This window comes from Xiphophorus maculatus, chromosome 3, assembly GCF_002775205.1.
Source record: "Xiphophorus maculatus strain JP 163 A chromosome 3, X_maculatus-5.0-male, whole genome shotgun sequence".
Lineage (NCBI taxonomy): Eukaryota > Metazoa > Chordata > Actinopteri > Cyprinodontiformes > Poeciliidae > Xiphophorus > Xiphophorus maculatus.
The window spans coordinates 6,029,879-6,047,102 of NC_036445.1; the positions used below are offsets into that span (position 1 = coordinate 6,029,879).

Here is a 17,224-nt window from a genome sequence, read left to right on the forward strand (position 1 = left end):
TCCATCATGAACATTTCGTAAGTTCCGCTCCCCCCTTCTCGAGTTGCGTGTCCTTTGAAGGCTCTAGTCCCATTTGGGTCACTGACTTGAAGCTTAATTCAAACCAATCCCAAAATCCTTCCACCCTTTCTGATTGTGCTGATGACAGCCCATATGTGACGTCAAGACTGATCCTGACGAGTGCGTGGCACCGTGAGTGCGCGCGCGCGCTGGGGTTCGGGCTGAACCAGCAGCGGAGAAAACATCTGGATCGTAAAGGAGTCAAAAAAGGATGTCGGACCGCGCTGAGCTGCTACCGCTGCTGCTGGGCCGTGTCTCTTTCAGCTGCCTATTCGGTCGGTGATTCCCTCATGGAGGGGGAATAACTGGGTCACTCGAAACTCCTCCGCGGATTCACATTGGAGGAAAAAAAAAGAAAACGTGCTGCCGAAGTTGTCTCAGTTCTTCACTATGGATCAGTCCGTTGCAATTCAGGAAACTTTGGGAAAAGAAGAAAACTGCATTGTAGTATCCTTTGAGCCGCGCATGGTTTCTAAATGATCCAAGATTCAAAATAAGGACCTCCTGCTTCAAACTCACTAACTGGACCGACAGATTCTGGAGATACAACCCAGGTTGAGGCCTGTAAGATTAAGCTGTGGGAGTTGATCGGGTTTTTATCACTAACTGCGTCATTTGGTTTGTGATTTCGAACCAGAGTCAGCCTGAACAGTTTGCGCAGTTTTGAGCAGGAAAAACGGGTTTTGTCTTAAATTAGTTCCCCAAAATAGCCTTTTCCATAGAACTGCAGTTGCGCATGTCATCCACAAGATGGCGACATTGTATCAACAGCTCATGATTTCTTCTTGTTGGGAGTGGTTAAGGAGGTTTGATAGCATGTAAACATGAAATAATTTGCATACATAAAATAGATTTGAATTAAGGATACAGCTCTTGAAATGTCTATGCAAATGTTTTATTACATATTTTTATGTTTTTGGCTGAATAGATGAGTAAATATATTTAAATTACACTTTCCTTAACTAAACTGCTAACATGCTGCACAATGTGACATCTTACTTGAGGATTGCTCAGAAAGCAGACTTCTTGGACTGGTAGAGTGTGCAAAAGAGCATGCGTAAGTTCAAACAAATTAAGGAAGCTTTACATGGCTTTTAACCTTGATATTGTTTGTTATATTTGTGCAACAAAAACCTCATCCTGCCTTTTGATTTTTAAATCTTTATTTCCTTCTGAATCACAAACTTAACTAAAACTGACTCTATCATTGGTATTTGTCTAATACTTGTTGCAATTATGTAAAATTATTTGCAGAATCTTTATTTATACCCATCGGAGAATGGCCATTACTGCTGATGATGTGTCACTTGAAGACATTATACCCATCACCCTTGACTTTGCTGTTGTTGAAGGTAATTTTCTTCTGACATTAAATATACAGTGTCTTGCAAAACTATTCTGTTTAGCTCTGTCAATCTTCACTTTTACCCTGTCAACCAAAGCATCCTCACATCATGATGTTGCCACCACCATGTGTCACTGTTGGGTTGATAAATTCAAGGTGATGTTTGTTGTTAGTTTCGCTCCACAAATGAGTTTGCATATAATGCAAAAATGTTTCAGACTTGGCGTCATTTGACCAGGACACGTCCTTCCACATGTCCGCTGTGTCCCATACATTGCTTGTGGCAAGCATTAAGCTGGATTTATTTTCTTTCAATAGCTGATTTATTATTGATACTTTTTCATAAAGGTTATATTTGGGGAGCGCATAAATAATAGTTTTTCCGTGACCATTAACAGAATGTCCAATATTAACTGGATCTTTTCAGCTCCTGCTTAAGCAATAATCAAGCACTGCTCTTGATTATTGCTCTTTTTGCCAAACAGTGGCTTTAACAGCACAAAATTAAGTTGTAGAAGCTTGTGATATTGTTTTATAACACAACATTGTTTTAGATTTATTCACAGCTTTATCTCTGCTCTATTGGGTGTGTGTCTGGTGCTGTTTGATCACTATGTTCCTCTAACTAACCTCATTTAATACATTATATGTAGATAGACTATTCACAAATTGCTGAAGGGAGTTGGTTTCACTAGATTTTATTGGAAATATGAGAGTAAAAGGGGCTGAATAAAATGCAGATCACTTTTCTGATTTTTTGTAACACAAACTTTGAAAACCATGGGAGAATGGTGGTAGGAGTTTGTCTTGCAGTCGGTGGGTTCAACGGGTATGAATACTTTTGCAAGACCTGTATATTTGCTGGCACTTTTTAATAAAATTGTTATTGCCTCTAAACTGAAAAGCAAATAAAGTACAGTATGAAGCACCCTGACATATTTCTCATGCTGCTTTCTCTATAGTTTCTTCTCCAGAACAGCTTGTGGTTGTGGGTAAGTTGCCCTCGTTTATTTGAAGTCTCAAATATCATATCATACATAACTGATCTACCGCACAGAAAATGAACCTTGCAATGTTTTTCCCCTGCCACACTTATTATCTTATTGTAGGTGCAGACACCAGAGTGAGAATGAGCTACAAGAATGAAAAATTAGAGCTCAGGCTTCCGTTTGGGTCCCACTCTCGCTTCTTTCTCGGTGAAGTCAACAAGGCATGGAGTGGTAGGGTGAACTGTTTGTGATCTGTTTGCAACAGCCAGCATTTGACAAAATCTTCCAAAGCTTTTGAACATTTTAAGGAGCAAAATATAACCAAATTCTATAATATGTTTGTTAGACAAGTTGCACAGATGTATTGCAAAAACATACGTCATCATGTCTGAACAATGACATAAGAATTAGACAAGCCTTTAGTTAGAAGGAGGTCTCTGTTGCTAGGGATGGTCACATTCACCACAAGCTCACTTTCACATTGGAAGCATCACATGAACAAAATGTCCCTTTTGTTGTTGTTGTACTCAAAGTAGAGCTGTTAATGCTTTGCTGTGAAAGATATCACATTGTTTTCTCTTAATCTATTATTCTTGCTGTCACTGTCCGTTCGTCCATTAGATGTGTGCAGGTTGCCCACACAAGTACCCAAGTTCGAGTGGACCAAGAAGTACAAGAAATCTATCAAAAGACAGGAAGCTACGAAGCAAGCCATTGCACCATTGGAGGTGTTATCTACTAAAAATAACCAGCACCAGAAAATCGGTTTGTCATCTCTGTTTTATTTATAAAAAGCTGGGGTCTGTGTAACCTATTGAACTCCTGACAGTGTCAGAGCAGAGAGGGATGAAGCAGACGCTTGTTTCTGTGTCTTTGGTCGACAATTTTATGCTTTGGAGAATTGCATCATAGCGATTTCAAAAACACCACTTCCTTTGGACGAAACTCTGTCATTCTTCATAGCGTATATTGCAGTACCTTATCACTGGTGAAACAACACCATGAATAACGGGACAATTGCTGAGGCAGACAAATTTGGTAGCACACCTGGCAAAGATATAGAAAATGTTTGAAAATAAATTAATCTTTTAATGCTGTAGCATAATTTCTCACTGAGAAAAAAAAAAGGAGTCTGAATATTGTACCTCAACAGTTCTTTGCAGTATGAATATTGCACACACCAATATAGGATTGAAACTATACAATGGGCCACTGGTATTCACGGGGTAAGGAAACACAACCCTCCATGAATAGCAAAAATTTGCGTTTCATTAGGCCTATATCAAATGCAGAAGAGAGTATTTTAAAAACGGCGATCTTAAATCGTCTCAGTATCTTAGGTCACTATTGCCACCCTAAGACAAAATGTACTTGTTATTCTTAATGTAAGCACAACATCTTGTGAGTTGCATTTTATTTTTGTACAATATTTCATTTCTTGCAGAATATAGCCTATGTTACATCTGTGTTTTGTGTGCTCCTGTAGACACGCATGCAAAACAAAATCAAATGCACAAACACTAAGACAGATCTCTGCAAGCTGAGTGAAACATTTCTGACCTTGTTTGCTACTTGGTGTTGGTACAAAACAAACGTAAACTTTTTTGAGCGTTGAATTCCCAACCACACTCTAAGCAGGGCATGAAGTATTTCCCAGTTGCATTTTTGCAGCTTGTTCTGCGTGTTTTGTCTTTTCACTGCAGCAAGGAAATGCAAAAACCCCTCCTCCTACTACAACGTTAGCATGGGCAGGTCTGAAACACAATGTACATTGATCCTCTGCACAGAATGCGTGGGAGCGGCACAAGGACATGTCTGGGATGACGAGAGACTCTGGTATGAAAATCATTCCCAAAGCATTGATTGTTTATTCTGAGGAGGCGAGAGAAAACACAGGAGGAGCTGTCAGGGAGCTGAGATTGGCTAACTCTTTCTAGCTAATGCTAACCAACAGTAATTCGAACAGAATTAGTGTTGCTAATTAGTTACAGCGTTCTCATTATGCGGAAATGTATCGCTTATTTTACGTCCCTTTCGTAACGCTAATGTTATCAACTTGTCTGCTTTTGTTGACTTGAAGACGTGGATATTAAAAGGTCGCGGCTAACGCTAGCAGCAGTATTTAAATGATGTCGATGGTGGGGCACCTGTTGTGGCTGATGTAGCTCAACGTGTTTTAGTGGTGGAATATTCGTGTCCGTTCATACATTTGAATTGCGGTCAACCTGTTACATTTCCTGTCTTTTCACTGTCTGTCTACTCTTCTTTTGTCTTTTTCTTTCTCTGCCTTTTAGCTTAAAGCCGAAACTTTGTTGAGCTCAGAGTGCCTTTCCCTTTAGAAATTCTGCTTTAAAAATAATAGCTCAGCTTCCAGCCTGTCACCTGACTTTAAGTAGTATTAAAACATGTCAGTCATACCTGAAGCTGAAAATATATTGCATTAAAAACAAAAAAATCTTGCTTAACCCATGTTTAGGTGAAGTCTCGTTGTTGATGCAGCAAGGTATGACGGGGAAGTTATGTAATTTTGAACTTTGTGCAGTTGTAGTGACAAAAAGGCGTTAATGTTTTAATACGGAAGATAATGAAGAGTGTTAAAAACGAGCTGACATGTATGCTGAGTAAAGATTGACCCGCTGATAAAGGCACATGAGCGGTGCAGTTTCTTATCTCCATATCTGGAAGTGTAAGCTCTTCCTACAAACGCTAAGGCATCTAAAAAAATCCTTATAACTTAAGAGCTACTAATACGCATAATGTGAATTATTGTTACAAAACCAATTCAGAAATATGTTGGATTTAATAGATTATTTCTGATAACTAACTGCTGCTTGAATGCATTTTGCAGTTTGTTTTAAAAGCAGGTGTAGCATAATTCACAAGCAGTTGAGCTGTTTTTATTTGCTTTACCATTGCTTTTGTCCAACTAATGGCTAATATACTGCATGTCAATACAGCTGCATGAATTATTTTATCACAGTTGCTGTTGCAATATCTTTGCAGTCGCATAAGGTTATTTGTCTTTTAAGTACTAATAATTTGTAATCTAAATGTCATTAATAGCCAGCTTTTAAAAAGTTACTACCTCAAACGTTATTTTATTCAGAGACCTTTAAACGTACAGGAAATATTGCACTTTTCATGAGTTCGGGGAATTCTGGAAATGCATCTTTGCCCCTCAATCTTTTTTTGCTGTGCTCTGCCCGTGAGCTTACCGAATTAAGAAATCTACATGTCTGGTTGCAGATAAGATGTGTTTTGCTGTTGTGAAAGACATGTTGTTCGAACAACATATCTGATAAGCCAGCCACTGCCAACTGTCTTCCTGAGCAGATATCTCAAGCAAATAGCATCTTATTATACTCGATATTATTCATTAAATAGAAGAATGATAAAAAGCATTGCATTTAACTACGGTACTACCGCTTATAAACAATTTTTGTGAAATAAACTATTTTAGCAAAAACAGAATGGTTTATTTAATTGTTTGTATTTATAAGAGGAGGGTCAATTGTAAAGCAAAATTAAACATTCCTTACAGATACCGTGATTTATCAAGAACATTACATTTTTTGATTTTGCTACATTTAATCTTGCTTTCAAGGGCTTAACCTTTGTGCCACATTTTATCCTATGTTTGCCTTTCTTTTTCCAATATACATCTTAATATCTAATTAAGTAGTTTAGTGTCTTTTCAGGTAGGTCCTGCAGTCCATATTCAAATATATTGCTAATGATTGCCAACTGCAATTTATTAACCATGTTGTCTTAATAAGAGTGAGTAGTGATCCTTCGTTTTTAACACAGTGAGTTCCATATCTTTATGACCAGGAATATATTTGCATAGTTGCATTTGTTTTTTGGGCAGGTGTAGTGGCATAATTTTAGCCTGCTGACCGGCAGTGAGTAGCAATAGGTGAGACAGCAGTTTGTCAGGTCTGTACAGCCTAGGAAAGCTGAATCACTCATTCACTTCTGATGGTAAAAAGACTTTACCTTAGTAAAAGTATCACAGAAAATGTTAGTTTTGAATCTAATATCATTTGGTATGTTGGTGACCCAACTAGCATTGTTAGCTGTTAATAAAGATTTATAAATAAACGTTGAAGGATCTCTTCTGGAATTCATTACAATTACTATTTTTTACCTCCTTGCATTGTTCCAGATTTTCGTGGTTCTTGTGGTTTCTTTTTGAAGGTTTTAGAAGTCACTTGACCATATGGAACATGCTGAGATTCTTGAGAAGTCTGGGTCATATGTCACCACACATTTCCCTAATAAAACTAATGCAATAAGCACATTTTCTTATTGAAGATGTAAAAATGCAATCCCAGCTTTAGTAGTAACATTTCTGATTTTTACATTTATTTTATAATCATACATGTGCAGTTGTAGCTAATAAAAAATTGGATGCCTCCAACATATGACTATAATTTAATAACTTCCTAAAAATTGTAGGCTTAAGATGGGAGTAGATTAGGAGGTTATACATATCAGATATAGTTTAGTGAGACTAAAACTATAGTCATTGTTCATCCTCACTCTAGATTATTCCTATTTGACACGACTTGATATGGTTTCGTTGTCCACCTCAAAATCATATTTAATGTTGTCCTTCAGATCATTATGCTATATTGTCAGTTAGATGCATTCCTAATGTATTCTGGTTATGTCTTAAAGTTTAATTTCCTTCTCAAAGTGCTTGGCTTTCTCTCTCAGGGGAGCTGGCTGCCAAGCAGCAGGAGACAGGGCCCATGCTGTCTCATACTTCACACTCAGCCATTAAATCCAGCTACTTAGAATGCAGTAACTGTAACTGACTGCAAAAGATGGCCACAGGCATCTGAAGCCCTCGGCTAGGCCCTGTCTTTACAATATAGAGATTTAAGTTTATTTGTTCCGTGACTATAAATCCTAAGCTTCGTTTTAGTTAATAAGCTAAAATGCATTACATTTAACATTTTTTCTGTTTTGTCTTCTTTACTCGCAGAGAAAGTGTCGGACAAAAAGGGATCGTTAGAAAAGGTGAAAAGTTCTAACAGTATCTCACAAAAGTCCAAAGGGAATTCCAGCCAAGATAAGTAAGTTGGGTTTTTAATTATTATTTTTATTATTATGAGTTTCTTTCAAAGTGATGGTTGAAGTTTGAAAAACAAATCCCTCCTGCAGTGAATGTAACTCTTATTAGCTATATTTTTAATAAATTGAAGTACTGCAAAGTGAAACGTATACCAATTCACCGTACACAGAATACATGCATATATGGCATACTTTTCAGTAAGCTAGCATCTGTGTACAAAACGTGTTTTTACTCAAATCTTGCTCTTGTTGTTGGTCTTCTGTTGTGTTAAAACTTTGTGAAGAACAGAATTGTTGGTTTTGATTAGCAGTAAGCCATAATCAACTAATTTATCAGTGCAATATAACCATTCCATCCCCTTTTTGGATTGAATTACTGAAATAAATCAACTTGAAACCTACATGTTCTGTTTCATAACAAAATGAGAGAGAAACCAAAAAAGCTTTGTTGTATGCTTTAAATTAGAGCAACCTTTTCTGTACAGCTGCACAGGTGTGCCACTGCCCTGTTATTAAAAAGCCAGTGCAGCACAAAACGGATCAAAGGGCCAGCCATGACAATAGCACTCTTTTTATGAGCAGTTCAAGTTTGTTTGCAGCTTTATTTAATGCAAATGTGAGTATAAGTTTATAGTTTAGCTCTTAGGTATTTGTAATTGTACTTCTTGTCAGTTAATGTGATCTAACAAGGTGTTCAACAGTACTGCTGACTCTTTGGAAACACTACCTTGCATGAAGGTAGTGTTTGTTTACAATAAATTCCTGGAAAATCACACAGTTCTGATGTAATGTATGTATATATAGTACAATGAAATAGTACTTATAAATTATCTGTTTTTTTTAATGTAAAATAGAATGTCTTTGTTAGAAAAAGAGTTGTTCCTGTTAAAGCCTGACCAGGGGCTTTGCTTACCGCTAAACAAGTGTTTTAAATGCAACTGTGCATTTTCTGGTCAGACTAGCCATTCATCTGTTTGTGAAAACACATCTACCCTGTTGCTCCTTAACGGTCCGTTTTTAACTTGTGTGGTGCAGCCAGAGCATTTCTAGTCGAGAGGAGCGGGATGATCTGGTGCGCTCCTCCAGCCACACCGCCTCCAACAAAGCTCAGATTCTGGCCATGCCGCAGTTCGGCCTGCGCGACAATCTCATCAGGTGTGAGCTGCTGAAAAGTGAGGACTCGTACACCTATCTGGAGAATTTCAGGTATGATCCTCGTTTCAGTCACATCCTGCATTTGTTTGTCGGCTTTTCCAGGTGAAAGGATTTTGAATTTTAATATTAAGAAAGCTAAATATGTAACTGATTGCAGTTTTCACATTCTAAGTCTTTTGCATCTACATTTATATTTTGTTTCTAAAAGTATGGTGTGTGGAATTTCCATTTTTAGAAGCTATAAAAAATGACAGAGGCTTTGTGGGTTTGCATTGCTATTTACCAAAGAAGAGCAAGGCTTTATTAAAAGCACTAGCTGACTATTTTACTATCCTGTGGCTTGGTATGCAGCATCAACTCATTATGAGTTGCATTTAATTGAGTTAGTTTTTCCATGCGTTTTATGTAACTGAAGGATTTTTTTTTTTTTACACTGGGCACATTGATTTGTACAATTACCCTACTGCCACCTAGTGGTAGACCTGTCTAACTATTTTTTTAGACACAAGTGATCTGCTAGGAGCATTGTAGACTGTTGAATGGAAGGAAACCTATCTTAAATCTGGACCTGAAGAGCAAATCTCAGTGGAGATCTAAATGGAAAGACTCTGCTACTGTGTGTGTTACAATCAAAGTGTCAGCAGACATTGCTGGTGTCCTCTATGTAATACTTCTGGTTTTGTAACCAGATGCATTTTTTTCCGCTTTCAAGGTTTCTGTTTAAGTTTAAGTTTCTAGTTTCATACTTACAGTTTCCGTTTGGTGTCTTAGAAGTTTTGAGAAAATGAAAATACTGCTGTTTGCATGTACAATTAGCCATGTTGTAACTGGATTGCACAAACCCTTGCTTTTTTTATTGATAGTCCGCTGATATTAGCTTGTGTGGGATGCTATAAAGTTGATAGTCATGTTGGGATTGGCCAAAATGAAGCTGTGACAATAGGAAAACTTGATTAAAAATACCACAGCTTTATGGTGAAATTAGTATGTAATTTCAACAAGAATCCTAACTGCTGCTAAAATAGTATGACATTTAGTATAACAGTTAAATCACTGTCGTATATAATATATATTTTTATTGTTTTTTCCATCTATTTTTTAAACTGCTTAATTTGTGTCTAACCTTTTTGGTTCTGTTTTATTTTTCTTAGTTTGAGAACATTTTCAAACTTTTGAATTTGTCTTTCTTGTGATGAAAAGCATAGATGGGGGTCTTCTTTCAGCCAGCTGACAGGCAATGCTGCAGTTTTCTGATCCACACAGTTGTAGAGAACTTATGCAGACACTTTTATTTCTCTCGGCTCTCAATAAAGGGGCTTTGATTAAGCCACAGAAATATGATGTAAGAACATTTTGGAAATTTAGAAATGGCAACTTTTTAAAAACAAAATGTTATGACAGTTTCTCTTATGCATCCTATAGTTGGTTAGAAAGAATTTCAAAGTTTTTCGTCATGAACCACTGTATTACATTGAAACAATACGCTCTGGATAATATGTAATGAATTTTGTTTCACAATTTTAGCTTCCTCATCTGGAAATCAGGCTCAGAAATCCACTAGATTTTCCCATAGACGTAAAAATTCCCAGTCAGATTGATCAGATTAAGTTATGATGATTATTATTTTTTCTCTTACAGATTCTTTCTTGGCACATACAATGTGAATGGTCAGACACCAAAGGAGAGCCTCCGTCCGTGGCTGAGCTGCACTCCAGATCCTCCTGACATTTATTGCTTAGGGTAAGTCATATTCATCCTGCTGGAGAAGAGCTCTGCTTAATCCCGTTGCAAAGACCGACATTTCCTGCTCCTTCCTCTGACAGATGCTTGCAACTATCGAACCTGTTTAAGTAAACCACATTCTCACCCACAGATTCCAGCCATGCATACTGATCCTGCTTACGTTTCTATTTACTGCTTTGCTGTGAAGGGGTGAAAAAGTTTTCTGAACACGAGCAGCTTTGAAACTTTTTTTTTTTTTGCTCTTTTTTTTTTTTGTAGTTTTCAGGAGCTAGATCTCAGCAAAGAGGCTTTCTTCTTTAGTGACACCCCCAAGGAACTGGAATGGATGAAGGCCGTGTTTGAGGCTTTGCATGAAGAAGCTAATTATGCCTTGGTAAGTAGGTTTTTATTTACAGAGCTGGTTTTTATATCATCATGAATTCAGAAGGTTTTAGCTCTGTTTACATGTTGGAGCCAGTCTCTCAGCATCTATCCTTTTTTGGTTTTATTCGCCAAGTCAGCCCACTTATAAGTTTTAGTTCATTTTAGTTATTATTTCCTCATTTCCCCTTTCTCAGAGTGCTGACTCTGTCTTGTTAACTTCCTCATTTGTTTGCACCACTAGTTTATTAGTCAGAGCTCAAGAGACATTATAATGAGGTGTTATTTCTCCCTGTGCACTTGGCTGATCTGCTCCTGACAGTTAAATTCAGCTATAAAATAAACATATTTTTGATTTGTGATTTATGCTGGACTCAATGGGAGTTTCTGTGCTTTTTTTTGCACATCTGCTTAAAGTTTTCTTCAAATAAGATGCTGATGGAACTAAATGGCTTAAAGCTTAATACTTTTGTATTTTATTTTAGTCATAAACAGAGTTAAATAAGTATTCATATTTAATTGTATATGTTAACATATGATTTGTTGCTTCAGGTGAAGTTGATCCGTTTGGTGGGCATCATGCTGATCTTCTATGTGAAGAAGGAGCATGCAGAATTCATCTCTGATGTGGAGGCAGAGACTGTGGGCACAGGCATAATGGGAAGGATGGTAAGGATGACTTCTGCAATGCTCTGCTCAGAAAAACAGGACTTTAAAATAGTGCTTGTTACTGCAGGTAAAAAAAACAACTAGTCTGTTAAATTGGTCTTCTCTCACTCATTTGGAGTGCACTAGCTCTAGATTATTGTTGTTGTTAATTCTTGTCCCTTATTCGCAAGGGACAAGAATATGCAAGGGTTTCAATGCAATCGCTTGATCTAAATTTAAATATCTGCCTTTATTGGCACTGATCCAGAACTTTTACTTAAACATTTAGTTTCAATCCTGACACAAGTGTTATGTAAGCTACAAACTACATACTGTAAGTACTAATGGCTGTACTGCTGCAGTTTTTGAAGCTGTTTTATTTTGTCAATACTGATAATTACATATACAGTAAGTATCAGAATGATCATTTCATTATCAGATGTTAAATCTATATACTGCATTCTATGTATTGGACGTGACATGGTAAGAGACTTTAAAACATAATGATAACAAAAATATGCTGTTGCGGTCAATTATGTTGTGATTTTAGATGTTAGATAGTTTGACAAGTTAAGGAACTAAATTTCCTGTTGAAAGCAATTTCATGTGATGTCATCAAAATAAGTGTGACCAAACTGAAGAATGAGGAAATGCAGCCAAATACTCTTCTAATCACTACAAATAATGTAGTTAACATGTTAAATGAGGCAGTAGTTCAGATCGTTCTCATCAAAAAGATTTTTTCATTTTATTTTAGACTGCCAAATTCTTTTTCCTTGTATTAATCTTTTATCCTTCACAGGGAAACAAAGGGGCTGTTTCGATCCGTTTTCGCTTCCACAACTCTGATATCTGCGTAGTCAACTCTCACCTCGCTGCGCATGTTGAAGAGTACGAAAGACGTAATCAGGACTTCAAGGACATTTGTAGTCGTCTCCAGTTTCGGCAGCTCGATCCTACACAGCCTCCACTCACCATCTTGAAGCACAAGTGTGTACTTCCTTTATGATTCTACATTGTTACACTGTACTGTAATTAGAATGTTGGTGCATCAAACAGGTTTATCATTATGAATATGGAATGATAGTCTGATGTGCGATCATGTCTTTGTTATAAATATGTCTGTGCTTCTTGGATCAGTGTTGTTTTGTGGATCGGGGACCTCAACTACAGAATCAGTGACCTGGACGTCGACAGTGTGAAAGATCTAATCTCTAAGAATGATTTTGAGACGCTTCACTCTTATGATCAGGTAATTACTGACAATCTATTATCTTAATGTTCCTGACTTATCATTTGTGTTTATGAGTGGAGATATTCATTTGCTTCATGTGACCCTCAGCTCAAGAGGCAGATCGATGTGGAGGCTGTGTTTGTCGGCTTTAAGGAAGGAGAAATTGATTTCCAGCCCACCTACAAATATGACACCGGCTCCGATAAATGGGATACAAGGTATTTCTAACTGCTTTTTTCTTTATGAATCTATATTTTTAATAGATCCACACTGTTTGTAATAAAAGATTGAAGACTTGCAGAGAGATTAGTAGAACACAAACTATTCAATTTATCCTGGAAACATGTCTCACATACATTTCATTTGATTCTTTGAACGTTTTAGTCTTTAGAGGTTTCTTACATCATCCTAGTTTATGCAGCATCTCCATGTGGTTTTGAGTGTTCACAAAAAGAGATCCACTTGTTGATCCATTGTTTATTCAGCATTATTATTTTATCAGAAAACCGGTAAAGTCCAATTTGCTCTGATGTCCTTGTTATATTCATTTGACCTCCTGGATTACACTGTTTATAAAAAATATGTATAAATATGCCTTGATGACTAGGCATCACCAAGTATCACTAACACTAACATTTCAGTGCTTATTTAACAATAACAAATTGTAAAATGAAATTCCTGATTTCTGTGTTTTACCACAAGTAATAAGATAGACCAATTTGCAAATATTGTCCATTTTATTCCTCTGATTTCAGTGAAAAATGCCGCATCCCTGCATGGTGTGACCGTATCTTGTGGAAAGGCAAGAACATTCAGCAGAACCATTACAAGAGCCATATGGATGTAAGGACCAGTGACCACAAACCTGTCAGCTCTTTGCTCATCATCGGGGTAAATGCTTCAGTCTTCTAACAAATCTCATGTTTAATTCATTGTCTTTGGTTTGGACAAGATCCACTAACCTCAATATTTGACAGGCATGTTAGATATGTAAAATTACTTTAAGATTTTGCCTTGTCCTTCAAACTCTTATATTTGAATTCAGCTTCTTTCTGAAGATGAGAAATAGATTTATTAAAAAAAAGACATGACTCAGCTGAAAAGTACCAAAGAAAGTTAAGGTTAAGAGGCAGCAGTTCATAAATCCTATGATGCACAAATGCAGTTATTACAATTACATTTTAGGGAGAGTCATATAATAAAAGTTTCACAAGTACTGACCTGCTTGGATCGCTTATTATTCTCTTTAATCTTTAATATTTTTCTTAATTACTAAGGCTGCCCTTTAATGCTACTATCCCACACATTTAACTTTTTTAACTTCTTCTTTGTCTCCCTTCCCTTCATCAGATCAAGAGAGTAAATCCTGAAGCTTATAAGAAGACCTTTGAAGAGATTGTGCGCAATATAGACAAAATGGAGAATGAATGTATTCCATCTTTAAGCTTGTCCAAGCGGGAGGTAAAATTTCCTATCCTGTAATTTGTAGTTCAATAGAAATCGGTTTATTTGTATACATTTTCAGAGTTAAATATACTTTTTGTTTTAACACACTTTGTGTAAACAACATAGAACGATGTTATATTTTGACTCTGATTTTGTTTTCCTTCAGTTCCACTTCAAGGACGTGAAGTTCATGCAACACCACGCTGAGACCCTGAACCTTTTCAATGATGGGCAGGTCCCATGTCAGTTTGAATTCATCCAGAAGCCGAATGAATCCACGTACTCCAAGCCCTGGCTCACAGCCAACCCATCCAAAGGCTTCATTGCACAAGGTGAGGATCCTGAACATTGAAACTTAACTTGGATCCTCAAACGTTGCATCATGGCTGCTGCCACAAATCTCCTAATGTTGTATATACATCTCTTATTTTCTAGGTGCTTCTATGGACATTGACCTGGAGGTCTTTGTAAACCGCACAACGGCACCAGATCTAAACTGCGGCAAGCAGGAGATTGAAGATATTTTGGTACTTCATTTGGAGCGAGGCAAGGACTACTTCATCTCCGTAACAGGGAACTATTTGCCAAGCTGCTACGGTACTTCGATCTATTCACTGTGCCACATGAAAGAACCAATTCAAGACATGCCGAAAGAGACCCTTCTTGAGCTGGTCAGCCACTTTTGAAATATCTTCTTTCATTTCTTGTCATCTCTTTTTTTAAAGTTTCGAACAAACGTGTCTTTTTCTTCTGAACATCAGGCAGAAAAGTCTCCAAACGATGATACAGCAACCGATGAAAAGCCTCTTGACATTCCTAAAGAACTCTGGATGATGGTGGATCACTTATTTCGCAATGCTGTCGATCAGGTGAGAAAAGATTTGGATTTACAAAGTTTGCTGTTAGATTTGACATCTGTGTATCCAAGCTGCAGAAATCTGCAAAGGTTAAAAATTTCTGGGAATAAAGTGCATGCTTTCAGCATTGCTCCTGAGTTGCATAATATAGAAGGTTTTTGCACATTTAAAATTTCCTAACAAAAAAAAGAAAAATCTTAGTTTTTTCAATTAAAGTTGTAAAAAATATATTCATTGGGTAAAAAATAAAGCGCTTGTATAGAGAGGATTTCACATTGACCCATATTGGAATGGATTTTACTTTTTTTTTACTATTAATATTCTTTCTTATTATTGGGTTTAGTTTGAAATTATTTCATTAGATAACAGTGTATATCTTAAAGTATATAATTCTAAAATTAGAAGGCCTTCCTTAAATTAAAATAAAGGTTTAAGTTTTTGATTTCTCCTGAGGCTACATAGAGGCTAATATGATTAAGTAATTATGCCCTGCAGCTTGTAGGAAGTCGGAGTAGATTTAAGTAAGGAGTTGCATCTATATTTCATTTTTTAAGCCTTCATTCAGAAACTTTTTTTTATTTAGGTCAGACACAATAAATCATTTATGTATGTGGTCCTAAGGGAAACCAAATGTAGTCTTTCCATTTACAGGAAGACTTATTTCAGCAACCTGGACTTCGGACTGAATTTGCTGAAATACGAGATTGTCTTGATTCAGGAATGCCGGATTCTCTTCGTATCCTTTCAAAAAAGATTGATTAGTTTTAAAAAAGTGAAACACTGAAATATTTGAAAAGCTTTGTTATGGTCTTTGTATACTTTTGCTACTCTTACTAAAGATTTACAAATGTAAATACTCCATATCTGTGTTGAATTTTAATTACATTTATTTCAGAGTGAAATAAAACTCTTTGAAACTACTGAAAGTTCATGAAGCTCTCTGTCACCACATTGCCTTTGTTTTTTTAAATTGCAGACACCACAGAGTTGTTTCTGTGATACAAAAATAGTTAGTCTTCAGTATATTTCACACAAGAATTGTTTCCTTGACTTTGTCAACCTGTAGCCGGTAGTAACCATTCAGTGGCAGAAGCCCTTCTTCTCTTCTTAGATGCCCTCCCAGAGCCTGTGATTCCCTTTCCTTTTTACCAGCAGTGCCTTGAATGCAGCTCCAGTGCAGGCCAGTGTGAGAAAGTAAGGAAAAACATCACAGCAATCTTTTTTTCTGATGTTGGGGAATAAAAACCTAAATGTTCCGTTGACACTAACTTTCTTTTCCTTGTTCAGGTTATTTCCATGCTACCTCAGTTCCATAAAAATGTGTTCAACTATTTAGCAGCCTTTCTCCGTGAGCTCTTAAAGAATTCTGCGAACAATCGATTAGAAGTTGCCATTTTGGGTAAGAAAATGAATGCAATTATTTTGGTTCTTTTTATGTTTAACAGGAATCATCCTTCTGTGTGCTACAAATAATGAATTCTCTTTGTTCACAGCCACTATTTTTGCCTCCTTGCTCCTGAGGTCGCCTACGAAGCAGGATTTTGCAGAAAAAAGGAAAACACAGGAGTTCTTTCAGCATTTCCTAACCTAACATTCCTCTTAGGCACAAAATGTCTATTTTGCTGAAGTGGAACACTAAAAGAAGTACAGTATTTGAAACAAACTGTAGAAATTTATTTTGCCACATTTATGTACAGCAAAGTAGTGTATTTACATTAAAGAAATTATGATTGTAATTTCAGTATGTTTTGTGATCCAATTATCACTGATTATTGTAGATCTGTAGAAGCCTAAACATTTTAAATGTATATTTTATTTAAAGAAAAGCTTGTATTTTAATGTCTTTGTATATAAAACTGTTTAAAAATGTGTGATCTGCTTTTACTTTTCTCTTTACATTGCATTTTATTTATGCTTTTAGAAAATAAGTACATTATACACAACTTTAGAAAAAAATGTATATTCATTTTCAGCTTTACATTACTGTTAACAAATTAGTCCCTCATTTTTAACAACATAGCAACATAGTTTCACATCCATTGAAAAGAATTGAAAATACCACAAACTACCCAATAGCTGGGTACTTGGTTGACAACACAGTGGGGCTATAAGCATTTGGCATGCAAGGAAAAACACTGATTATGGTGTAGATAAATAGAAAAAATTAATGCACTTTTGTAAAAATTGTAGTTAATAAATGGGACTATGCATAAATTAAAGTTATATACAGAATATAATTATTTATGAGTCAAATGAATAGAAGAAAAATATTTAATGAAAAAACCCAAAAGCTGTCTCTTCAGTCTTC

General features: G+C 36.4%; 1 protein-coding gene across 4 annotated transcripts; it reads left to right on the plus strand.

Moving 5' to 3' along the window:
- The first annotated feature begins 1,039 nt into the window (after positions 1-1,039).
- On the plus strand, positions 1,040-16,785 carry inpp5b (inositol polyphosphate-5-phosphatase B). 4 transcript variants are annotated; one of them, XM_014472227.2, is made up of 22 exons: positions 1,040-1,117; positions 1,315-1,412; positions 2,368-2,397; positions 2,515-2,625; positions 3,016-3,159; positions 7,385-7,475; positions 8,509-8,679; positions 10,267-10,368; positions 10,630-10,744; positions 11,284-11,400; positions 12,182-12,369; positions 12,520-12,631; positions 12,722-12,831; positions 13,369-13,504; positions 13,964-14,074; positions 14,226-14,391; positions 14,495-14,730; positions 14,821-14,928; positions 15,568-15,652; positions 15,983-16,110; positions 16,204-16,315; positions 16,410-16,785. In XM_014472227.2, the coding sequence occupies exons 2-22, from the start codon at positions 1,340-1,342 to the stop codon at positions 16,505-16,507; spliced, it is 2,544 nt and encodes an 847-aa protein (XP_014327713.1). In that variant the 5' UTR covers positions 1,040-1,117; positions 1,315-1,339; the 3' UTR covers positions 16,508-16,785. The 4 variants fall into 4 exon arrangements, with proteins under 4 accessions (XP_014327713.1, XP_023186901.1, XP_023186900.1 ...); XM_023331133.1 differs by lacking the exons at positions 1,040-1,117; positions 1,315-1,412; positions 2,368-2,397; positions 2,515-2,625 and adding an exon at positions 4,098-4,230 and having other exon boundaries at positions 3,091-3,159; XM_023331132.1 differs by lacking the exons at positions 1,040-1,117; positions 1,315-1,412; positions 2,368-2,397; positions 2,515-2,625; positions 3,016-3,159 and adding an exon at positions 3,184-4,230.
- The last annotated feature ends 439 nt before the right edge of the window (positions 16,786-17,224 follow it).